At 43.9% G+C, this 26508-nt stretch overlaps 2 protein-coding genes across 2 annotated transcripts in view; one reads left to right on the top strand and one right to left on the bottom strand.

The window, feature by feature from the left end:
• Positions 1 to 26508, top strand: part of LOC144892419 (uncharacterized) — a 748105-nt gene that overhangs the window by 56309 nt on the left and 665288 nt on the right. The window lies entirely within an intron of this gene.
• LOC137426763 (uncharacterized) lies at positions 2339 to 24673 on the bottom strand. Its single transcript, XM_078779056.1, has 5 exons — positions 24637 to 24673; positions 18612 to 19071; positions 18017 to 18160; positions 14815 to 14952; positions 2339 to 3332 (listed from the first exon to the last, which is right to left on the bottom strand). Exons 2-5 carry the CDS (start codon positions 18973 to 18975, stop codon positions 2791 to 2793), a joined length of 1188 nt encoding a protein of 395 aa, XP_078635182.1. The 5' UTR covers positions 18976 to 19071; positions 24637 to 24673; the 3' UTR covers positions 2339 to 2790.

The raw sequence follows: 26508 nt of genomic DNA on the forward strand, positions 1-26508 counted from the left end.
TAGTGATAGATTCAGGTAGATCTGCATAGGTAGGTGTTCCGATGATCGTGGGTAGAAAGAACTACTTCGATGTACATAAGTCAGGGACCTGTTTAGCCGAATGCCGGGTAAGTCTATCTCCGTGGTCATACGAGGATGGCCCTTGTTTTACAAGGTAGGGATTATGTTAATTCCCCTATTCCTCAAACCTCAGTGATTTATCCCATTATCCTTGATGGCACCGCATTTAGACACGTCAGGAATCCCCCATTTAACTGCACTCAAATAATAATAAAACCACCCGAAGTCCAGAAGGAAGCTTTGTCACCCATTACACCACATTGGAAGGCACACATCGCGCAGGCAGGCCGAGAGCCACGCCCAGGAGGACCGAGATTGGGCGGGAGGTTTTGATGGACAGGCGGATTGCGTCACAAAGGCGAACTGTACGCTGATTGGCAGGGCACGCCGATGATGTCAAAGGGTGGACTGTGTGTGATCGGTGGAGAGCGAGGCATTGGAGTTGTGGCCTGCAGGCATTGGAGAAGTGCGGATGACGTCAGAGGGACGGGACGTAAAAGAAGGCGATGGACGACATTTTGTTCTCTTGCGTTCTGGTTCTCTTGCCTCGCCCCCTTTGCTTTCTTTGTCTCTACGCCTCCCTTGCTTCTCTTACCTTTACATTCCGAGCGTTGTTGGAAGACGGTCATGTGCTGACGAATCCCTTCCTTTTCCTTCACATTTTCGGACCACACGAACAACTGTGTGGACGAAGCCAGGCGCGGCCAAGTGAAGAGGACGTAGAGGCCTAGCAGCGTGGGAGTGGCAGTTCCCGCCAACGCGCGCAACGTCGTCGACGCCCCGGACGACTTTGACAACCCTGACGAGGTTTCACCAATGATCGGAGCTAAATCAATAATCCAACATCCCTCACCCTCCCCCCCCCATTCCTTTCCCACGTTCTTTTATCCTGGTGTCTGTGTGGAAGTCTGGTGTGTGGGATCCCAAATTAAGAATATAGTTTTTACCGGCGGCTTTTTCTTGTTATTGGCATTTCTGTTAATAAACCATTGTATTGTTTTCCCTGCACATTTTAACCGGTATTCCCGATTGAGTTATTTTTGCAGCTTTGGGAACTGCCGGCGGGATCGACCAGGTAAGGCTTTCCAGCTTCTTCTTCATTCTTCCTCCGCGTAGATCGTGAGTCTGCATTTGATCATCGGCTTGGAATTAAAGCTCGCTTTGGCTATTCGTGATTACCCAGTCTTCACCGAGGGGAATCACATGACAATATGTAGCACAAGGCTGCAGGGTAGCATCATTGACTGATGGCATAGCTGTGCCGCTGATGATTATGGCAGAAATTTGGAATCTGGCCATGGTGCCAGCGATGGCTCACTTACTGTTTGCAAAGAACACCGTGGGATCTTTAACGCCAACTAACAAATGTCAGTCGATGAGACGCCCGGTTTAACATCCATCTGAGGGACGGCACACACATTGATGAATCACTCTGCCAGTGAAACACCAGGGTGACAGTTTATAGCTGGGTCGGGATTCAAACGCAGGCTCGACAGATCCAAGGTGAGTGTGTGTACCTCTCGGACTATAGTCAGGGCCCTTAGGGATATTTTGGGGCCGTTTGGTTCAAATTCTTCCAAAAGCACCAAATTTGGCCCAGATGTTGCCCATGCCATACTCTTTCGATTTTTGACAATTAGAGGAAATATTTACATGTCTATTTCCTAATTTTCAGGCATATGCAGTTCATCAGTCTAATTACAAAGGTACGGATTTTGATGTTTTATGAACTGTATGCCATATCCTTGTGTTTAATTTTTGTGCGATCATGATCCAGGTTCATGTATACATGATTGTATACATGTCATAAATATGACGTCATAGGTCATGTGACCTGGCGGCCATATTGGATTTTATGAAAACCATAAAAATGGATCCCTGCCTTCATTTTTCGATCGATTCATTTTGAACTTTGACCACTTATAGTACGCCATGTGATTGGATGCATATCCTAATTATGACGTCACAGGTCAGGTGACATGGCGGGATGGCCCGGTATGGTCCCCGGATCCCCGGATCGCCCTTGGCGCCCATCAAAAATCGAAAGAGTATGGCATGGGCAACATCTGCGCCAAATTTGATGCTTTTGGAAGAATTTGAACCAAAATATCCCTGAGGGCCCTGACTACTAGGCCATCCTGTCAGCCCAATAAATTCCACTGAAAATCTATATTATAAAAGGAGCCATGTCTGTCTGTTTGTCGTGTTATAACTTGAGAACGGATTAACGGGTTTCAATAAATCCAACTAAGGTGGATTCGGGTAAGTCCCGGGAATGTTTGTGATCCAAATATTTTATTATAATAATTTTATTATGGGTACATGGACATACGTGTTAAAACTGCAAATGCCAACTCGTGGCATTGGTTATCCCTGCACAAAGAGCAGGATCTGCCAGGAATCCTTCTTTGTTAACTTGAGATCGGATTTCAATGAAACCACTCGCAGGAAAGTAAACATAACCACTTATCCCTCTCAATACAAAGCAGTTTCATCCACCACGTTGTTTCCATATCTCCACGAATCCAAATCATACATTTTTCCCTATTTTTTTCAATACCAAACAACAACAACAACCCTTTTAAATTTTTTTCAATTACGCAAAGATTGGTGTTCCCATCAGTGAGCGACGGGTCTTATATGCTAGTTATAAACTATGATGGCAAAGTCGTACTGCTGGTTTATTCAAGGCCTCCGACTTCCATTTTTTGAATCTGGCACATTGTCAAATCAGCTTACATTCTTGTGCAGAGAATGAGTGCTCATGTGGATCTTCACACTGTTTCTCGCAGAAAAACCTTTCCCACAGATGGAGCACTTGTATGGACGTTCTCCCGTGTGGGTCCGCATGTGAATTTTTACACTAGACTTTTCAGAAAAACTTTTCCCGCAAACAAAGCACTTGTGGGGACGTTCGCCCGTGTGGGTCTTCATGTGCGATGTAACATGACGGGCAACGGTGAAAGTCCGGCCGCAAACCGAACACTCGAAAGGGCGTTCTCCCGTGTGTGTTCTCATATGGATTGTGACACTGTTTTTCGCAGTAAAGCTCTTCCCACAGACGGAGCACTTGTACGGACGCTCTCCAGTGTGAATCCTATTGTGGATTTTGACGTTTTGTTTTGTGGAGAAATTCTTTCCGCAGACAGCGCACTTGTACAGACATCCTTTCTTGTGGCGTGTGTTCATGTGCAGCTGCAAGGCACCCTCGGTGAGGAACAGGTGGGAGCACCTTGAGCAAGAGAAAAGTCTTGCCTTCTCCGACGATGTCTCTGGAAACAGCAATCCACAAAACCATGACACTTTTTGAATACTTTAGCACATGCATCATGAATGCACCAAATTATTGCATCAAGCATTTTTTTTTAAGGCAAAAAAAAAAAAAAGCTTGTGAAAATTTACAAGATACTGCATGTACACTCAACGAAAACGTCATCAAACACTAATTACCTCCACCACCAAAGGTGGACAGAGGTTATGTTTTCACCCCCTGTCTGTGAACAGGATATCTCAAAAAGTTGTGGACGGATTCACACGAAACTTGGTGGACAGGTTGTGTGTGTGTGACAAGGATGAACATATTCAATTTTAGTGAAGGTCTAAATATGATCTGGTACGAGAATGTTTTGATTTCTGAAGTGATTCTTCACCATTGAGTGACGGGGCCAAAAACGATATAAAAACCACCGTTTAGTGGTTTTTTAGTTTAGTGGATTTGGGGCCAAAAACGATATATAACATGATATTTAAAAAATTGTGAACCACTTCGAACAAAACTAGGTGGACGAGTTGGTTAGGCAACACGAAGAAGCCGATTAAATTTTGGTTCAGGTCCGAATCCAGATCTCACCTATCAGTGGCATACAAAACACAAACTGTTCAGCCTGGCGGAGGTGCGTGCTCTACCGAGTGCTGTTCTAGTTCCATACATGAAATACAAGGTGTGGCATTTATATGTGATACATATATAATGCATATACATATTTTAAATAAATATCTGTATTGTTGTGGATTTGAGAATTGCTGTGTTTTTTTTAATTGTAGTGTAATGAATTGTAAAATATCACCCTCCTTCCTCCATTTGTTGTGCATAAAGGTCAAAGGTCGTTCCCGTAGTTATTCCATATACCACACGTAGCCAATCATAGATTTCCTCCTTGTTCAGTAGTTATCTCCTTATTATGTGTATTAGATTAAGGCTCTGTTCCCATTAGTTAATACTCCATTTCACCGAATCAAGTAAGGATAGCTCCCCTTCAATGACATTTTCCAGCCGAACTCTCCCTCTCTGGGTAATGAAGCTTAACAAGCGTGGGGTGCGCGGCTCCTCAACTGGCCTGGCTTGGGAAGCGGCGTTCGCCACTATGATGAAGATGTGCTCCGTGCTCTGTTTGGACAGGAAGGGCGGGGTCGCCGGGAAGAGGCACGCCCAGGGCGCGCCACGAGGGGCAGGGTGTTCAGCCCCATGCCCAAGTAAGGACACAAGCCCGTGGCTCGCCACGAGGGGCGCGCCGTTCGACTCTCTGCCCAAATAAGGTAGCAAGACCATGCCATTGCCTTATAAGGGCACGAAACAGAGTGCGGAGGAGGGCGGTACCGAAACTGAGGAGGACGTGTCAGCCCCGCGCTTGAGATTGAAGGAGCTATATACGTGCGACGATCGAAAAAGCAGCAGATTGAGAGAGAGAGAACCCGTCACGCAACGCCCCCACGTCAGATGCGGCACACCACAGCAGCGTGAACCAATGGAGCTTTGAAACCACCGCAGTTTGTGACCACGGCAGCTTTGAGCGGTGACGGCAGTTGCAGCCTCGAAGCAACGTCGCCGTACGAGAGACGGTTGAGGAGAGCCGGCGGCTGCCCAACTCGAGCCGCGATCATCCCAACCACCCGGACCCTTCCCGCCATTCGTTCCTGCCATCATCCCCCGTGTGAGTCTGATTGTTCGTCCGTATTCTGTGTTGTCCTGGGGTTTAAGTAAGACTGTTAATAGGTAAGCTAGAGTTTCAGTGTCCTTCTGGTCCGTCCCTCTTCTGTATTTTATTTTATTATCTTTCCTTCTTCCTTGGTTTCTTTCGAATTGTAAATAGTGGTAATAAATTATATTCGTATTCCCTACTTCTGTCTTCCTCTTCTTCACATCCGTCGTCTTAGTGATTTCCCCATTGAAAACCTGTGGCACGATTTGGCCAACGTTTCAGGATCAGGTTTAGTCTTTGCTAATGACTCGAACTCCGGGTTGCTAAAAAAACGCTCGGCAACTAGACCATCCAAACCGGGGTTCGAGCGGTACTTGCCTCCTTGTTCTGCGGAGGTACGGATAAAGGTATTCGGGATAAACCCTGGACCCATAACCCTGATCCGTTCCATCCCGCGGGAGAGCGTTACAAGTACCAGGAGCGGAGCCGGTCAGCTTAACAAGACAAGGGGCTAACCACCTCTTGCTAAGGGGGAAGAGCCGTAATCCGTATCCGTAACAGTATTATTAATTATTAATTTTTGTGTTACATGTGAAACCCTAAATATTTGAATAATGGAGCATTAACCCTTGGATGCAGTGATTGGGCCTCGGAGGCCCACAAGGTTTTTTTGTTGCAAAAACGATGCTGTACATTTTTTTTTTGGAATGAGCCTCATTTTCACCGATTTTCATGTTGTTACACAAAATTGAGTGACATTAAAAAAAAAATTCATTCGGGCTCGTGGGAAAATATTCATTCTTCACTTATAACCCGAAAATCCGACATGAATGCAGACCTGGGGCCTTCAAAGCCCTGCATAAATGTTGTTGTACTACTATGTTATATCATTATTTTCTTGATATGAGCCTCATTATATGCTCCTATAACTTGGTTACAAATAATTCAGTGACAAAAATATGAAAATTAAAAAACTTTACACTAACACATTCGTGGGGCCTCCGAGGCCCAATGGCTGCATAGGTGTAGGATTTTTGACAGTCCTGGACATATACATTCTAAATAAAAGGATTAGTGAATCATTTTTTGAGCAAATACTCCTCCATGAGCCTCAAGTTTTTAGAGAAAAAAAAGTTGAAAAACGAAGAACAAAAATATTTTTTTGCAAAAAAAGAAAAAAAAGAAAATCGATTCATTGCTTGTATGGGATTCTTCCAACTAATAGGATCAATGATTCACATTTTCTGAGCAAATACACATCCATGAGCATCGACTTGGATTGAAAAAGGATATGAAAGAAAAAAATCTATTTATAAAAACATTACATTATAAAAATTACATTATAAAATATTATAAAAATATTTTATTACATTATAAAACATTATTACGTTATAAAACATTATTATAAAACATTATTACGTTACATTATAAAAATTACATTATAAAAAAAAAAAAACATTACACGAATACATCCGTTGGGCCTCCGAGGCCCAATGGCTGCATTTATGTAGGATTTTTGACGCCTGCATCTAAGAGTTAAAGCATGCCAACAGGGATTAAAATTGTCAAATTCTTTACTAAACTCGGCTCTGTTATTGCAACTCAGCGAGCATTCAGGAGACCTTTCTCATTTCTGAATTGCGTGGTAGACACATAATGTTCGAAGACACGAGATGGAACAATGATAGAACAATGTGCCAGACTGAAAGAATCGTTATGCAATTTCTCAGGCGACAGTTTGTGGAAAAGATATTCTCTCGGTTTAGTAATGTTTCATGACCACCCCAATCCCTAGATTGGACCCAAGCAGATTTCCTCCTCTGGGGATTTTTGAAGAGCTAAGTTTACAAGACATATTCCAGAAGTAGAGATGAACTTAAGTTGAGGATCACTGAAGCCATCACTGATATTGATAATGACACATTGAAAGCAGCAATGAACAATCTACTTGTTCGATGAAGTGCATCAATAATAATGGACAGAATTTAAAAGATTACATTTTAAAGAAGTTTAGCTCGGTTCCCACATAACCTCCGACACCTGTACTTCAATTTATCATACAATAAACATGATTTACTGTTTCAGTTTTATTTTATTGCAGAACTATGACTTGGTTATGGTTATGACTAATTTCCCTGCAAATGTCTGCTGTTGTTCTTCTGCTCCAATCGATTCATCTGACTATATGCTTGTTAAAGTGGACATCTCTCTGGCCATTCTCAGAGAGCCACCTCGGCACCAACGAATCTGGCATGTCACTCAGGCCGACTGGCATGATCTTCAAGCAGCCATCAAACTTCTAGACTGGTCTCCCATTTCAACTGTCTCGAACATAAACTTATCCTGTGAAATTTTTCCAAAGAAATCTGCTCTTTCTCATGCACAGAGTTATCCCATCTCGTCTTCAGTTGTCATACACTTCCTCCCACCTGTGGTGAGGCAGTTGCCCTGAAACAACTTGCCTTCACCTCATGGAAGGCAAATCCAACTGAAGGCAATCTCAGTTCCTTCCACAAAGCTCAGAACAAGTGTGTGTCTACGCTCAGGAGAGCCAGGAAGCCATATCTCTCTAATCTCAAGACTGAACTCTCAAACCTGCGTCCCTCCTCCAAAAACTGGTTGCGTCTTGTTAAGTCTGTTCCCCACTCGCCCACCTTAGCCCCTCCCTTACCTCAAATGTCTCTACACAGCTGGCAATGCCTGTGAAAAGACTGAATGCCTCAACTCTGTGTTTGCCTCGAAATCTTGTGTCCAAACCCCATCGCTCTCTATACCCACCATACCCAGTCGCACCCAGCTGCTCCTGGACAACGTGTCCTTCTCTTCCGACAATGTGGAGAAGTGGCTGTCAAACCTCAACTCCAATTCTGCCAGACGGCATCAGTCCACGTCTCTTAAAATCCTGCTCCACTGCTCTATCATACCCTCTCTCTGTTCTCTTCACTCTTTCTTTTGCTCAAGGTCATCTGCCATCTTCTTGGAAATCAGCAAACATTACCGCTTTACATAAAAAGGTGCAAAAACAGATCCTTGCAACTACAGACCAATCGGCTTGCTCCCAATCATCAGCAAGGTCATGAAATCCATAATCACTTCCAAGGTCGAATCCTTCCTCTTCTCCAATGGCTTCAATTCTGATCATCAATTTAGATTCAGACCAGGCCACTCGACTCTGGACATGCTGCTTCCACTATATCAACAATGGATGGAGGCAATGCCAGACAGATCAGAGCAGTCTCCCTTGACATATCTCGTGCCTTCGACACGATCTGGCACCCTGCCCTGCTCACCAAACTCTCTTCTTATGGTATCAATGGCAATCTCCACTCATGTCTCGTGGACCTCTTCTTCTTCTGTTCTGTTCTTCTTCAACTGTCTTCTTCTTCTTCTTCTAGTTGTAGTCAACGTGTGGGTCTAAATGGAATTCTCTCATCTCCTCTTCCCATCCAGGCTGGAGTTCCACAAGGCAGTGCTCTGCCACTGTGCCTTTTTAAAATCTTCATCAATGATCATTCTGACTTGCTGAAAATCCTATTTATCTTTATGCTGATGACCCCACTCTCTGATGTTCCATCTCATCCCTCAGATTGGCAGGCAGCAGCCTCTTCACTCTCTGCAGACCTGGAAAAAAAAAATCACAAGCTGGTCAAAACCTTGGAGAGAATTGGCTCGCAATCTTTCAATCCTGACAAATCTCACACTTTCACTATGTCTCTCCGAAAAGACCGTCTGGAAAACCCTCCCATTTACTTTCTCAACAATCCTCTCAAATAAGTTCTGTCACTCAAGCTTTTGGGTCTCACTATCTGCCATGATCTTGCCTAGGAAAACCACATTTCCAAGCTGATCTCCCAAGCAAGTCGCCGACTGGGCATCCTCAGTCGTGCAAAGTCCTTCCTTGGCACTACTGAGCTTCTCACCGCATACAAAGCTTTCATCGACAACTTGATGGAGTACTGCTCTCCCCTCTGCGCTGGTGCTCTTGCCTCACACAAAGCTCAGCATGACGCAGTAGAAACCAAGGCTTTTAGAATCATTGATACAGTCATGGCCAAAAATATTGGCACCCTAGCACTTTTATCAAATACAGTAACTCACAATTTTCTACAAAAACAAGATGAAATTGACTCCACAATCATTTGGTATTTGGTCTCCACAATTCTTTGTTTCACTGTTAATATTATAGAACCTTTGTTTTTGATTCATAACTTAATATATCCTTTTCTCTATTCAAACTGGTTGAATGAGTGATTTTTATATTGCAGGCACCTGCAACTCACCACAGGGGAGTTCAATTCCAAAGTAAAGGAGACTCACCTGCTTGAAATCTAATTATTTCGAACAACTTTGAAAACAACAACAACAACAACATGCATTTTAAGGCCATTTTCCCTGCTAGAGCGGGGGTTAGCCTTGCGGTCCCCATGACAATCTTCTCCATTTTGCCCTATTTTCTGCATCTCTCCTTGTTAACCCCCTTGCCCGCATTTCTTCTTCCACCATCTTTAGCCAAGTCTTTCTCGGTCTTCCCCGTCCTCTACTTCCTTCTACATTAACTTCCATCACTCTTCTCAACCAGTCACTTTCATCCTTCCTCAATACATGACCAAACCATCTCAACCTGTTCCTCTTCACAGCATCAATCACAGGCAATATTCCCATCATCTTTCGCAATTCATCATTTGTCTTCCTCTCTCTCAACGATACTCCGCACATCCATCGAACCATTCGCATTTCCACCCTTTCCAGCCTTCGTTGCTGCTCTACGTTCATTACCCATGTCTCGTTCCCATAAATCATAACACTTCTCACACATGCAGCATACACCTTTCCCTTCAGCTTCAGCGACACTCTCCTCCTCATCAGCACACCACTCAGTTCCCGAAACTTCTTCCATGCACATCTCACTCGAGCAACCGTTGCCGAGTCTGATCCACCTTCTCCATTCAGCATGTCTCCGAGGTAGCAAAATGTTTTCACACCTTCCAGCTTCACGCCACCTCCAAGATCCAACTCAACATTTCCTCCATCTGCAGCTCCCTCTGCGCACACCTTACATTTGAATGTAGCTGCCACACTGGTAAATGACCCTCTCAGACCACTACATTTTTGATGAACCCACTCAGCACACATTGTACATTGAATGGAGTTCACTCCGACACCCTTCCTGCACACAGCACACGGCCACTTCCCAGTTCTTTCCACCTCACCACATGCTTTACCACTTGCCATCACCTTTGTCTTTCCGATATTCACCTTCAGACCTTTTGTCTCCATACATTCCTTCCACTTGTTCATCTTTTCCTTCAGTCCATCCATACTTTCCGCAATCAACACCAGATCATCTGCATACAACAACTCCCCCGGTAAACCCTCCTTTACGTTCTGAGCCAGCACCTCCATCACAGCTACAAATAGTAGTGGACTTAGTACCGACCCCTGATGCACTCCCACCTTCACCTCAAACTCACCACTGTTCCCGTCCTTCGTCCTTACAGCTGTGCGTGCTCTTTTGTACATTGCCATCACTACTCTGATCAACCATTCCTCCACTCCTAACTTCCTCAATGCCCATGTCAATACTTTGCGTGGAACCCTATCGAATGCTTTCTCCAGATCAACAAACCCAAAAAACAACTTCTTCCTCTTATCCATGCACTTCTCCTGCAACTGCCTCACAATGAAAAGCGCATCTGTCGTTCCTCTTCCTGGCATAAATCCAAACTGCATTTCATCGATCTTCACTTTCTTCCTTATCCTCCTTTCCAACACCCTTTCCAATACCTTCATTCCATGCTCCAATAACTTTATCGCTCGGTACGAGCCACACTCCAGAGGGTCACCTTTCCCCTTGTATAGAGGGACGAGGGTACTCAGTTCCTAATCCACTGGAATGCGGCCTTCTTTCACCACCAGATTACAGATCTCTGTCATTCTCTTCACACCCCAACTTCCTGCTGCCTTCAACATATCTCCCACAACTCCCGTCGGCCCTCCCGCTTTTCCACTCTTCATTGCTTTTATCGCTTCCTCAACTTCCTTCTCAGTTATCTTCTCTGCCGGTCCTAAAACTGGGTTACTCTCTATGTTGCCATCCCATTCATTCTCTGTATTCAACAGCATTTCCATATATCTTTTCCATCTTCCTTTAATTCCATCTGGGTCGACAACGATTTGTCCCACTTCATCCTTCAAGCAACTCACCCCCATCACATCACTTTGACTTCACAAAGCAACTTTGAAAAGATGCCAATAATATTGTCTGGGCCATTATAGGATTTCTGTGTGGAATAAGCTAAGATCTAGTAATTTTTCAGCTTTTTTTGTTTTGTTCCACTGCAAACCAAAGAAATACATATGTGGATACCAATTTATTTATTTTTTTTTCAACAATTTTCTGGAAGAAATGGTGCATTAGAAACGAGCGTTACACCTAGGTCCCCCGTCGGTGAAATGATGTGAGTTGACAAAGTGGAAGACGCAAGGCGGCCACCATGGATTTTGACGTGGCGACCCAATTTTCAATAGCGTTCTTCCTTATGCCTCGATACACCCACACACCGGATTAGAAGTTAGTAGTTCATTTATTTTTCAAGATATTCCGCTCACAAGGTTCAGACATTTACTTTTCAAGATATCGCGCTCACAAGGTTTAGATATGGTGACGGCCATCTTGGATTTTGACGTGGCGACCGAATTTTCAATCGGGTTCTTCCATATGCCTAGTTGCACCCACACACCAAATTAGAATTCGGCCCTTCGCTTACTTTTATAAAGATATTGCAGTGCACGTACGCACGCATGCACGGAGGGTAAAACAATAGTCCCCCTTTCACTCCGCGGTGCGACGGGGGACAAAAAGTGCATTGGTGCCAATATTTTTTGGCCACGACAGTATCTCCTGCAATGAAGCCGATTCTGAGGGCCTTTCACTCTCTCACCGCAGGCAGGTTGGTGGTCTTTCTATCTTCTACCGACTCCTCTCCGGCCTTGCTCCCCCTGCTCTGTCTGTGCTTTGTCCCCCAAATATTTCTGCAAGACGCACAAGTTCTGCCAGCAACCTCCTTCTGTTGAAACTGCCGAAAGTAAGACTGCTCACCCTCACTACTTCATTCATCTTTTTCCCATCTCTGGAACAAACTCCCAAACTCTCTCCAATCCCACTCTTCCCGCTAGCCTATAAAACAGCAGTTCACCACCGCTAATATATTCCTCAATCCCATCCAAATCCATGATTATTGCTGCCCCCATTAATCCACCCTAAAACCAGCTCCTTCAAATTCCCCTTTTTCTTTCCTGAAAGTCCCTATAGTGTCCATATTGTTTATCCTGTGTACGCCCAACTTCTCCCTTCCACAGATCTCTTCATGTCCCTGAGCTCTACTGTTATTGTGCTCCCCTCTCTCCCCACCTCTTGTCTCCCGCTTTCTGTATTATATGTTCTATGTGATAGCTCTTATACGAGCCTCGACTTAGTATCGAAAATAATAATAATAATAGATGTGTCAGACATTAATGCCATACCCTGTACTATAAACATGTAGATCATACAAAAGGGTTTTAGAATTAGTTTTCAATGAATGTGTATACATAATCAAGTGGAAATAATACTTCCTCAAGTTAAACATGTGTTCTTAAATATCAAAAACAGAAACTGTTATTCTATGAATGTTGCATCTCATTCGAACAGCTTTTTTAAACGCACCTTGTAAATAGTCTCAAATAGTCTCGGTGACCATAACAAGTATCACAAATGCTACGAATATTTTCTTCTTTTTCTTTTGCAAAAGGATCGGGGAACTTTCAGGTTAACACAAAACATGATTAACAAGAAAGAGCAATCAGAGATTGAAGACCCTCGCCAGGATGTGTTTTCAGTGGTTTTTAAGGCTTTTGTGTTAAAACAAATATGGCCAAACCACATGACCGATGACGTCATCATTTTTTTTCCTCCACCGATTTATGCCTAGATAATGCTCAAGAAATTTCATCTGATCGGATAAAGTTTTGTACTTGTCAAATTATGACGTCATAATGGAGGCACCTATGACATCATCAACATATTTTATTCACAATGGAGAGTTCTTTACAATGCGCCACGTCTCAATTTTTTCTATTCAGCGCTTTTGGAGATATAGAGATGCAAAGTTTTTCGGTTTTTCCAAGATGGTAGCCGAACCACGTGATCTATGACTTCATAATTATCATAAAAAAATTCTACAGGTGGAGGTGCACCTATGGTGAAAATTTCCAGTCAATTGGACCAAAGGTTGCAGAGAAAATCATATTTTTTCGGTGCGGACAAACAAACAGACAGACAAACAAACAAACAAACAAACTCAAATGCAATACCCTCTCCTCTGGCGAAGGTAACTAGAACGGCACTCAGTAGGACGCATACCCCACAAGGCTGAGCAGTTTGCATTTTGTATCCCACTGATGGGCGAAGTCTGATTCCGGACCTGAACAAAAATCTAATCGGCATGTTCTTGTCATCTACCCTCATCCAGTCATCCACCAAGTTTTGTTATAACTCACCCACAACATTTTAAAATCCCATGCTATGTAAAAACATAGGGGCAATACCCCTGGCGCTCACCTGGTAGAATAAAAAGTATACTGCACTGACTGAAGGTATTTTAAACCAATTTTAATGGTCGCTAGAAGACAGGGCAGCATGTAGAATCATACCAATATAATCATAAGATTTTAAACAAAAAAAATACCTATTTTAGGGGGCAACCCCTCCCCTCCCCCAACCACATATACCTCCTCAGACCCCAATTTTCCTAATGCCTTGAACAAACATTGGTACATCATGGGTGATGAAGGTTGTGGTGAAGTTTCATCGAAATTTATTGTGCAGTTTCTGAGAAGAAAGCAAATACCTATTTTGGGGGGCAACCCCCCTCCCCCCCATAAACCATTAAGGAGCAGATTTTTTTTAATGCCATGAACAATCCTTGGTACAGTACTAGTGGTGAAGGTTGTGGTGAAGTTTCATCGAAATTGTGTGTGTAGTTTCAGAGGAAAATGCAAATTCCTATTTTGGGGGGGTCAAACCTGGATCCACTTTGACCCCGACTTGACCTGATTTTTTTTTTTTTGTCGTGAACAAACTTCAGTCACAACACAACAAATATCATTTGTGCCAAGTTTGGTCACAATCCTTTCAGCGGTTTCGGAGAAGAAATTGCAAGTGTTTACGTACGGATGGACGTACGGATGACACGCCATCGCATAAGCTCTCTTGAACTTCGGTCCAGGTGAGCTAAACACTTGGAAAAATAAAAAAATTATTGTATCCAGATCTTCACCAAAATCGAATAAAGTTGTCCTTGTCATACACCCAACCTGCCCACCAAGTTTGGTCCGAATCCATGAATAACCTTTTGAGATCATCATTTTGGCCCCATCACTCAATGATAAAGAATCACTTTAAAATTATACGATCCAGATTAGCATTCGGATCTTCATCAAAATCAAATAAATTCGTCCTTGTCATACACCCAACCTGTCCACCAAGTTTCGTCCAAATGAGTATAAAACTTTAAGATATCCTGCTGAAAGACAGACAAACAGAAAACAGACAAACAAGCAGGGATGAAAACATAACCTCTGTCCACTTTTGGTGGTGGAGGTAATTTAAGAGTTCAGAGAACACCGCAATCGGTGGCTTCAGGCCCGGTAATCTAGGAGGAACCAAGGCTCCCCTCGTAGTAGACCCGAAAACCATGGCCGTAACAATATCCACACGTTTTATCTCTTCCAATTCATGACAACAAAGCGAACACAAACAAAATTCAATGTTTCATGATAATGTGGTTGTCCTCACCAGCTGCAGAATTTGTAGACACACCAAGGTTCTCGTTATTGTCATGTTCTTGCTTTACTTGGACATTATTCAAAATCTCTTGGGAAGATGTCGCAATGTCATTGTGGAAATTTTCATCTTCTAATGCAACAATGTCACCTGCAAAAAATGTAAATAATGAACCATTGTAAAGGTTAAATGAGGTTAAAATATTCTAGCACTATCAAACACCGATACCTGTAACAACAAACCTTTAGACCTCTTACGTATTCATTATCAAGAAGATTACCAGCTATTCTGCCTCTGTTCCTGCAGAAAAAATATTTCCTAAAATCTACTATTTGCTCATATTTTTGCAAATGAGAATAATATTTGAATGGGGAAGTTTTGGAAGTTGGGGTTGAAAGTCTCGTGCATTTGAAAAGAAGATTCACAAATTGCACTTTTGCACAGATCTGAGAACAGTCGTTTTTCAAGTGCTATAAAACAAGAGGAGGAACATCTTCTATGATATGACGGGTTTGCCATATAGTTCCATAAACTATTGGGTATTGTACTAGGAATATTGGTGGTTAACAGAAGCAAATAAAGTTATGACAACATACACTCTTTCACAACAATGCAGGAAATGACCATGACCACACACACACACACGCACGCACGCACGCACGCACACACAAAAGGAAAGCTCAAGCTCAAGGGAAAGAATAAACAGAAAACGGAGATTTGCGACGCTCTGAAACAAAACTGCATTAATGGCAGACAGAAAAAAAAAAATGCTGCTAAAGGCGGGAGTTGTTGTCGTTGGTGTTGCACTTCCACTGGGTAGTAGAGAACGTAATGCAAAAGTGAATATGGGAGAGCAGGAATGTCTAAGATGCTACATGTAAATGTATCATTAAAACAAAAAGGCAACGAAGCAAATCTGGATAACGTCCTATTTTAATGTGGACAAAACGGCCAGTGAACAATCCCAGGAAGAACCACAGTGTTGACAATGTGTATAAGTATGGAGGGAGGTGGAACCTGCATCCATTCTCCTCCTCCTTGCATTAGGCCACTCCCCCACCATTTTCCTTCTCACTCCACAAGCTCTATCAACAATCACAGCCGGTGAATACAGCATCGTACTGTACATGAATTTACATGTTACTTTTTTGTTATTTATATTATGCTTTTTGTTCACGAGTTATCAAACAGAGTGACCACTATATTCGTCATGGGTGTGTGTCTGTGTGTCTGTCTGTCCGCAGCATAACTACCCGATGATATCATCCGATCTTGATGAAACTTGGGTGGGAGGTTGATATCATGATCTAGTTGTGTCCTGCCGAGAGTGGGCGTATTGCGCCCATTGTGGGCGCAGCCACGCCCAAAAAAGATGTCTTTTTAGGGGTTAATCAAGTTCAAGCTACATCTTCTCTGAGGGTGTTGGTGGAATCTGACAGGGGTTTCGGTATTTGGTTCGGCCAATGTCATGTGTCTCGCCCCACGGAGCTCGATTTTTCATTTTCGCCCCAAGGTCAAGGTCACAAGGTCACGAAATTTAGAAAAGTCGATTTTTGATGGTTTTATTATATTGTTCGCTTCCTGATTGGGTGAAATGTCGTACAAGATCTTATATTTATCATATACATAATGAAATACAAGTTTTCCAACAAATTTCAGAATCTTCGACCTTTGAAGGTCACAAAGGTCAAATTTTCAAAGTTGTCGGAATCGAACCCATTTTTCGGTATTGTGTAGCTAACTAACCTCATATCTGATTATACATTATTTTCTATCTCATTTCAAGGTCAGTAACCTTCGTTTTGACATTTCCGGGCCAGCACCACACACAATTCCGTACAGCTGGCTCTTAGGCCTACGCACGCAGCGCATTGGGGCCCTTTGTAAATAAGCATGTACACCGCATGTCGGTGTACATGCCTGTCGGGGGGCCGGACACCTGCCACGTGGGCCCCCGACCCCCCAGTCCGGGACTGTTTCGGTTATAGCCCGTCCTTGGTCATTGAATACCGCTCGCTCGTGAACCATCGTCGTCTCCTGACTTGTACTTTTTTTTTCTTCTTTTTTTTCAGAATTTTATTTCATGACTAGCATGTTTTCAAATGCAATAATTATACAAAAATATGCTTTTTTAGACAGTGCAAAAATTTTTCGACTTGGGACACATTAAATGTTATTTGTCCCTTACACGGAGGGGACTATAGGTTTGCTCTGTGTCTGTCTGTCCATCCCACCTGTGGTTTTTCTGCACATATTTCCATGCCTCTAACATATTCAACTGAAAGTTGGTACATGGCTTTCTTATGATAAGTTATGGAACAAGTTTGAGTTTCGGGGCGTTCCACCAATTTTCACAGTGGACATGTGAAAGTTATCGGTAAAGGAGATGTATGGCAAATCGATTTTCCCTCTTGTTTATAGTATGCAAAAAATTGTTTCCAACAACATCGTTTCCTATATCACAGTTTATAGGAACACCAACGGCATTGTGGGCGAACTTACTGTATTTCACATTTGTGTTGGAAAGATTTAATTTCTCAAATTAACCTGGCAATCTTCTTGATGGTAAAGTAAACAAACAAAAAAGGGTTTTCTTTTAATTATTATGCATGAATGAACTAATACGTGCATAATAATAATATTTAGGATTACCAAGTGTTCAAGCACGATGGAGAAGTTTAGAAATACAGTATCGTACACCAAGTAGATCCTGTCTTCAGAGACTGTTCCTAATGCCAAGCCCAAAGCTGGTGTCTCTCATTGGAGGGACACTCTCAAAACAGCAGATACTTCATCGGGACACAACTGATTTACAGCCAGCATGATAACTCTGGCATCAATTTTAGTTTATATAATGAAGTATATTAATTTATATTATATGCAAGCAGGATGTCATGGAGGTACACACACTCGCTTTAAGCCTTGGTTTGAATCCCGACCCAGCTATAAAGCATCATCCCGGTGTTTCACAGGATCCACTGTACATGAGAGGCAAAGACATGAGGATATTGGTCAAATCAACATTGTATATGAGATTTGAACCCGAGTTCAAATCACCATGAAGCAAAGGCTTGCAATGAAACATCACCAGGACACTCAAGTACTGCATGTTGAAAATTAAAACTTAACATACTCAACATTATCCTGAGGGAAATGTGAAAAAGAGACCAATTATAAATTCTTTTAGAAATGTCCCACCATCTTTTGCCATTACCAGCATCAATATGAGTGGATCCATAAACGTGCTCGTAATGATCATGCCGATCTGTCTCCTTCGCTGTTTGGCTCAATGCATCAAATATAGGTCCCACTGCATTTGGATAGAGATGCTGTTCTTCCATGCCTGGGTCCATTCCTTCTGCAATTAAACAAGCACAAGCTGCCTTATTGTACATGTCAAGTTGATGAGAGTATACAAAAGCAAACAAATGACGACTTTTGATTATTATAGTATATCTCAGAAGGGAAATAGGAACAGTGGAAGTGTTAAGGTTTCCAAACGCAAGGGAACTTGTACAATAACAAAGCATGTGTGAATATGACCGACCGCACGCACACACACTCCAAAAACTGTTTGAAAGATCGTGTGCTTGGTTATGTTTGAGCAATTACACTACGGCATCTGGTTATTTATCAGTAAGATGAAAGCACAGTGCTCATGTGATAGTGGCAACAAGGCATACATGGTCTCTTACAACAATCATGGCCTCTAACAAAAAAGTAATATGTGAATGACAAAAAACACATTAGCAAGTTCCATTCACGCACAAATCAATAAATATGTTCTATTCCTTGACACTACCACATACCAAGTTCAGAGTTCACGCTTTCGTTCTGATGATGTAAGCTGCAAACATCCAATATCCTCAAATCGGCTTCTCCCAGGTTAACAGGTTGACTGCTGTGGCAGTCGGGCGAGGAGCTCAAATCTCCCGAGTGCGCAGGTTGACGGCTATGACAGTCGGGCAAGGAGTCCAAAGAGATCAGTTTCTGAGCACAGCTGGAAAGCTCTCGACTGACAGTGATCAGCATGGAATGCAACACGGATACCAACATAGGATTTCCTGCCTGTGTGTGTTGTCGCTCCCAACGACACTCCACAAAGCAGCGTAACTCGGCATACATTGCAAAAGGCATCTTCTGTTTGGCCAACGAGAAGAGTTCCGCTTTCATCGCAAGCGATTCGGAGCATGCATCCAGTGCTCCTGGGCTTCTGATGTCCAGCTCAGTCAAAACAGCTCGGGCTGTTTCCGATGTCAGACCCTGAGCCTGCAGCCAGGTGGGAAATTGTTTCGTATCATCCATGACCTACTGCAGAAAAACAACAAAATAAGCGGGTTGTGTACTTGGATTTTACCTCTTGATTCTCTGGTCAAATTCTGCTTCCTGTAGTTGACCTCCAGGATATCAGAAGTCAAGCTAGTTAAAAACACAGGCTTCAGACAACACAAGCCTTGAATAGCACAATGGAGGTTATGTTTGGGCAAATGACTTCACCTTCTTCACCTAATATGTTCCATCTATGTGCACTGTTTGTACAGTGGCCTGCAAAGTATTCACCCCCTACCAATAATGCCACATTTAGATGAATTACAAATTATGTATAAACAATTTATCTAAATTAACTTTTTTTATTCATAACTGAAGATATTGTTACGGTTGAGCCGGAGCGTTCAAAATCCCGATCCTGGCACCAATGTGATACGGTGCTCAGACAGGAATCCTGTTCCTGAACACCAAATATGTTACGGCCTGGGGTTCGGGTTTACTACAAGGGGGCTAACCCACGTTCCCTCCTGAACTTACTGGACCTGCGGCTGCCGCACCCGAATAACTTCGTGCTAAGCTGGTTGCGAACCAGCAACAACGAACACCAATTGGTCCGTCGCGTGATAGCTTACCTGTACCACGTGACGGTTCCAATCGGGGAACGCACAGTACCCTCTGGTGGTATACCACTTTAGATGGCCGAACAAAAACCGTTGGTAACCGCCGGGGTGATGCTAATTCCGTTATGGCTGATTGTTAACCTGAATGCGGGCAATGGCGGATCAATGGAGGAAAAGACATTCACGGACAGAGAGAAAAGGAAAACGTTTTAACGATTTGATTTATTTACAAATATTTAGTGTAATTATTCAATAGGAAAGAAAAAGGGACGAGAAGCAAAAACATAGCTTATTCTACGCCTCATTACGATTCCAACAAATAAACACCACATGGGCGCCCAGAATACATTCAAGAGGGAGTGGGAGGGGAACGAACGAACGTTGGAAACCTGATAGCACAAAGGACACGATGCTCCGGATGCCTCTCCTCGCAACGCCCCCGTCCCGGTGTCGCCACCAAGCAGCACGAACAGGTAATGGCGATCCCAGCATGGACAGGCAGAGTGAGGTCGATCGTCAGCACGGCAGAGTGAGGTCGATCACCAGCACGGCAGAGTGAGGTCGATCGCCAGCACGGCAGGGTGAGGTCGATCGCCAGCACGGCAGAGTGAGGTCGATCGTCAGCACGGCAGAGTGAGGTCGATCGTCAGCACGGCAGAGTGAGGTCGATCGTCAGCACGGCAGAGTGAGGTCGATCGTCAGCACGGCAGAGTGACCCAGGCCAAGAGTGGAGTACACGTGCTCAGTGGCAAGATCAACTAAATCCCAGGCCAAAAAGTTTGATGAAAAACATGCACAAGTGCAGAGAGAACAAAGTCCATCAACCAAGAGAGTCTTATCACACGTGTGGAGGCCTGTGAGAGTCTGGCCTAGAACGGATGCACACGTTCAGAGGGTGAGTGAACCCGGCAGAGAGAGAGACAATACAGTCACGTGTTAGGTCCACAATGTACAAAAACCAAGAGAGTGCAAAAACGTGTTCAATCTCCCTTTGTTCACCCTCGCCGAGGGAAGGGGGGGGGGGGGTCTTGGAGGTGTCCTGGGTTCCCTATTGGTGGGGCCTGTTACTCCACCCCACAAGCTCCCCCAAAGTGACTCAGGCCCTGATTGGTGGGTTTCTGAGCCTGGACACTATGGTGTGCCTTTGAGCCTGGTGCATTGCTTGGTAAATTATCCCTTATGAGTGGAGAACCTATCTTTCCTTTCCCCAACGCATAATGACATAATAACCCTAAATAAGGGAAAGGGACTAAGAAAATGGTCTGCTATGAAATAACTATTCTAAGGGACCTACCTGTATGGTGGTTGCCATTACTTTTTAGTGGTTTCCCAAAACCGCAACAATATCAAACATAACTGCTATAGTTGTAGGAGGTTACATGTCAGGAATACCTGAACAAAACATGTATTGTACAAATCAAAATTCACTGGCTGCAGAAGTATTCAGCCCCTTCGGTGAGTACTTGGTGGAAGCACCTTTTGCAGGAATGACTTTCATGAGTTTTTGGGGGTTGGTCTCTACCAGCTTTGTACAGTGAGATGGTGAAATCTTTTCCCATTCTTCATGTGAAAATTGCTCTAGTTCTGCCAAGTTTGATGAGGATCGTCAATGGACTGCAATCTTCAAGTCTCGCCATAAATGGTCAATTGGGTTCAAGTCAAGACATTTTAGACAAGACAAGACTCAAGGAACATTTATTTTCTTCTCATTCAGCCACTCCAGTGTGGCTTTAGTTTTGTGCTTCGGATTATTCTCCTGGTGAAATGAGAATCTCCAACCCAGTTTCAGATTCATGGCTGACTCAAGCAGGTTTTCATCAAGGATTCTCCTGTACTATGGACCATCCATTGTCCCTTCTATACTGACAAGCTTGTCAGTCCCTGCTGATGAAAAGCAGCCCCATAAGATAATGCTGCCACCACTGTGCTTGACAGTATGGATGTTGACTGGGTGATGTGCAATGCTAGGCTAGCGCTAGACCTAACGTATGGAATTTAGACCAAAAAGTTAAATTTTTGTCTCATCTGACCACAAAACTTTTCTCCACATTCCTGCATATCATTAACATGCTTTTTCACAAACTCCATTATGAGCTTTTAGATGTGTCTATTTCAGTAATGGCTTCTGTCTTGCCACCTGTCCATAGAGGCCCGTGTTGAGAAGGGAATGGGATATTGCTGATTGATGAATATCAATCTCCCCATCTCAGACGTAGAGCCTTGCAGATGTTTCAAAGTCATTGTTTGATTTACAGTGACATCCTGAACCAGTTTTCTGCTTGCCTGGCTGCTGAGTTTGGATGGATGACCTGATCTATGTGGAGTCGTGGTGGTACGATATGTCTTCCACTTCTTAATGATGGATTTCACCGCACTCAAATGGATAATCTTCTTTTATCCTCTCCTGAATGATGCTTCTCCACCATGTTATGTCTGCTTTCTTTGGAGAGCTCCTTTGTCATCATATTTGCCTTGTTGGTTGACCAGGTAAGTTACACCTTAAATCTCATTAGATAGGTTGGGGAGCTTAATTTTTAAGTTGAATTACTGATTACATACAGGTGAAACCTATTACACTTATTTTGTAAACTTTCAACAACAAATAATTTGCTCCTGACACGATTTAGGATTAATTAGGAAATGGGTGTGAATACTCAAGCAACTGAGAATCATTTGATTTTCTCTGTTAGTCTAACTTATTCACATTTTATCTGCATTTTCTAGCTTTGACGTAGTTTGTAAAAACTCTATATATTACGTTTGATTTGAAAGAATCATGAAATTAGCTCAAGTAGCATCAAAATGTGAAAACTGGGGAGGGTGGGTGAGAAGGTGAGTACTTTAACAGGTCATTGTAAATCACGAGTTATTCTTGGTGGGTTTTTATATTCTCTATGGGTCTCACGATGAACCACGATCTTTATCGTTGGCCTCCAAAGCAAATTACATTTCAAAGTCGGCCTCCAAAGTAAGTCTTGTTAGTCTGAATTAATATAGGCTTTGTCACAGTGTTATCATGGTTTTTGTTATTTATTACTTCCGCGACGAAAGGTGGATGGAGGTTAAGTTTTCACCCCTGTCTGTTTGTTTCAAATTGTCTGTTTGTCTGTCCGTTTGTGAACAAAATATTTCAAAAAGTTGTGGACGGATTCGGACGAAATTTGGCAGATGTGACAAGGACGAAATGATTAGATTTTGGTGAAGATCCGGATTCGGATTCAGATCCGGCTCGTATAATTTTTTAAGCGATTCTTCACCATTGAGTGATATGGCCAACCAGGTGGAGGTATGCTCTCTACCGAGTGCTGTTCTAGTTTTGAAATTAGAATCATGTCGTGGAAGCACTTATTAATCTGCTCGTCTGCTCTATCTATGCCACTGCCCTCTATACACCTCAACATGACGAACATTTAAAGCATGGGAATTTCTTCAGGATTATTTGTAGTTAATTAGCCTAATCAACTCAGATGACGATTTTGGTGTATCAAATTCCACATCAGAAAGATCCAGTACAACCCAACAAAAAAATGTCACAAGCACACGCACACACAGCCAAGAATAAGAGGAAGAATAGTTGCGTGATCACGAAATGATCAACGCTTTACGCAGCTCAGGAAGGAGAACAAGTGAAACACACTTTGGGTGGTGTATAAATTAGAACGAGCGAAACAAACGATGAATGTTAAAGAGCATATCCATATATTAACGTAAGAGCACCTTGTTCTGTTTCTGTAAAACACCAAAATTATGCATTTTTTAAAAAAGAAAAACGCCCTCAGGCGATTCTGAACAATTTAAAACATTGGGCACCTTTTGGTCCATTTGCTGCTCCTTGTCGTGGCCTTCTGCCACGCCTCCGCAAAATTTTAGTTGGCAACCCTGAATATGCTATCATCCACTTATCCTCGATCCTTTTTTTTTTTTTTTTTGATACAAGATCGAGGCTCGTGTAAAAGCCAGCATTCATGACAAAAAAACATAAACGGACACATCAAACATATAATAAAGGGAGCGGGAGACAAGATGGGGAGAGAGAGAGGGAAGCACACAAGTACAACAGTAGACAACAGGGACATCGGGAGATCTGTGGGAGGGAGAGGGCTGGGGGGGGAGCATGGGGGGCATGGGAAGGGGGAGGGGGAGGTGTGGGAGATATAAAACACATGGACACTGCTAGGACTTCCAGGAAAGAAAAGTCGGTATTTCAAAAAAAGTGGATCTGGGGTGAATTAACTGGGGTAGAAAATATCAAGTTTTTGGATGGGGGAAGATAAGAGATGGTGGTGGGCAGCTGTTTTAAAGACCTGGAGGGAGGAGTGGGGGAGTTTGTTTTGTTCCAGGGGCGGGAGAAAAGGGGAATGAACTACTTATGAAGGAGTGAAGGTGAGCAGAGAGTCTTGATTTTGGCAGTTTAACCATAAGAGGGTTGCTGGCAGATCTTGTGCGACCTGAAGGAATATTTGGGGGACAGAGCACAGAGAGAGCTGGGGGAGCAAGGCCGGAGAGGAGTCGGTAGAAGACAGAGTCAGAAAGACCTGCCTGCGGTGGTTGTATACTGAACTTGTACTGAATGGACTGTTGCGTTGTTTAATACCGCGATGGCTCCCTTCAAGTAACCGTTCGTTTTCCTGAAACGAGCCACGCAGTGCGACAAATGAGGCGCGAATCTGTAGATACCACAAACATTCGCATGCGTCATGTTCGTCCTCACAGCGCTCCGACAGCAGGCACAACGCTCGTCGCTCGGGGTTTAAATAATAAAATACAGGAGAAAACGTCATCGCAGGCGTGAGGTGAATAAAATAAGTTTCGCATCAAAATCGAGTTTAATCTACTTTCTCGGATCTTCAGAGTGGAATTCACTTTCAGCGTGAGGTTTGATGTGAAATATTCCATTAAAACAAAACAAAAAAAACCCCCCAAATGGCAAAACGCTGCGGCTTACCCAAAACAACGGCGCCGATGTCCTCGCCAAGTCTCGCGAGATTATAGAGATTTTAAATTCAACACGAGGTAAATACCATTCTGAGAATTATATCCACATCACAGAATTTTCACGTATAAATAGCATTATTGGAACACATGTTTCGCTGGCGTGATGGAAAAATTAAAAGCGAGCTGTTGTGAAAGAATTTTGTTTTGTTATCAGTTACTAATGACTGTGACGATATACGCGAATTCTCACGTGCAGATTCACGAAAACAGAATAATTTACACTCTGAAGAGTTAAATGGTACAATCACACACCCAGGGTCGTGTTCCGTTACCAATCAGCTTGTAGAACGCTCGCCAAGTCGCTTAAGCACTGCATTTGAAATCGTTTATAAGGAACGGCTGGCTTTGCAAGCGATAGCTAGCTGATTGGTAATGGGACAAGCAGGGGGGACTACATCCTGGAGCTTTCTATTAAGTATTACTTATCCACACCCACTTACGGATCCTGCTGTCTTTTTTAAAATTAATTTAGTCAAAATAAAAGGGATCTTACCCAATAACCCAAATTGGAATATAATATAACGTAATCCAAAGAAAAATGGCTTTTTTATTTTTGACTTGCAAAGGTACCCTGCGGTCCCATCCCTTCCCCTCCATCATTCCATCCCCACCTCCCTTCTCCTCCAGACTCCCACCCCACCCATTCTCCTCTCTCCTCCACCCCCAACCGGACTCCCACCACTTCACCTTCTTCCTCCCACCCCTTAACCTCCCTCATCCCACCCATACCCTGCCTCCTCCCACCCCACCCATTCCCCTCTCTCCCTCTACTCCACTCCCATTCAGATTCCCACCCCTCTTCGATGTCCTCTCTCCTCTCACTCAATCCCCATCCAGACTCCCACCCCACCTCCTCCCACCCCACCCCCTCTCCCCAACCCCTCTCTCCTCCCACCCCTCTCTCCTCCCACCCCACCCATTCCCCTCTCTCCTCCCACCCCACCTATTCTCCTCTCTCCCCACCCATTCTCCTCTCTCCTCCAACCCCACCCATTCCCCTCTCTCCTCCCACCCCACCCATTCCCCTCTCTCCTCCCACACCACCCATTCCCCTCTCTCCTCCCACCCCACCCATTCCCCTCTCTCCTCCCACCCCACCCATTCCCCTCTCTCCTCCACCCCCAACCGGACTCCCACCACTTCACCTTCTCCCTCATCCCACCCATACCCTGCCTCCTCCCACTCAACCCCTCTCTCCTCCCACTCCACCCCTCTCTCCTCCCACTCCACTCCTCTCTCCTCCCACTCCACCCCTCTCTCCTCCCACTCCACCTCTCTCTCTCCTCCCACTCCACCCCTCTCTCTCCTCCCACTCCACCCCTCTCCCCTCCCACTCCACCCCGCTCCCCTCCCACTCCACCCTCATCCGGACTCCCACCACACCCCTCTCTCCTCCCACTCCACCCCCATCCGGATTCCCACCCTACCCCTTCGATCCCCTCTCTCCTCTCACTCAACCCCCATCCGGACTCCCTCCCTCATCCCACCTCCAACCACCTTCGGATTCCCAACCCACTCCTTCCCCTCCAAATCCACCCCCATCCGGACTCCCACCTTAACCTTTCAATCCGCCCTCGCCTCCTACTCCACCTCCATCCAGACTCCTTCCCCTCCCTCCTCCCAACTCCTTCCACACAAGGTGCGGGTACCTCTGCTAGTGTCATTACAAAATTTATTTGTCCGAGGTCATTATTCACTTTTAACAATGTGAATATATGCAACAGGAAAGTTTCGGCTCGTTTATTGCCACATATCTCGAGGGATTGTGAGTTTGATCGGCTACCATGATGGTGTGTGTGTGTGTGTGTGTGTGTGTGTGTGT

This window comes from Myxine glutinosa, chromosome 5 (genome assembly GCF_964187855.1).
Source record: "Myxine glutinosa chromosome 5, kmMyxGlut1.1, whole genome shotgun sequence".
Lineage (NCBI taxonomy): Eukaryota > Metazoa > Chordata > Myxini > Myxiniformes > Myxinidae > Myxine > Myxine glutinosa.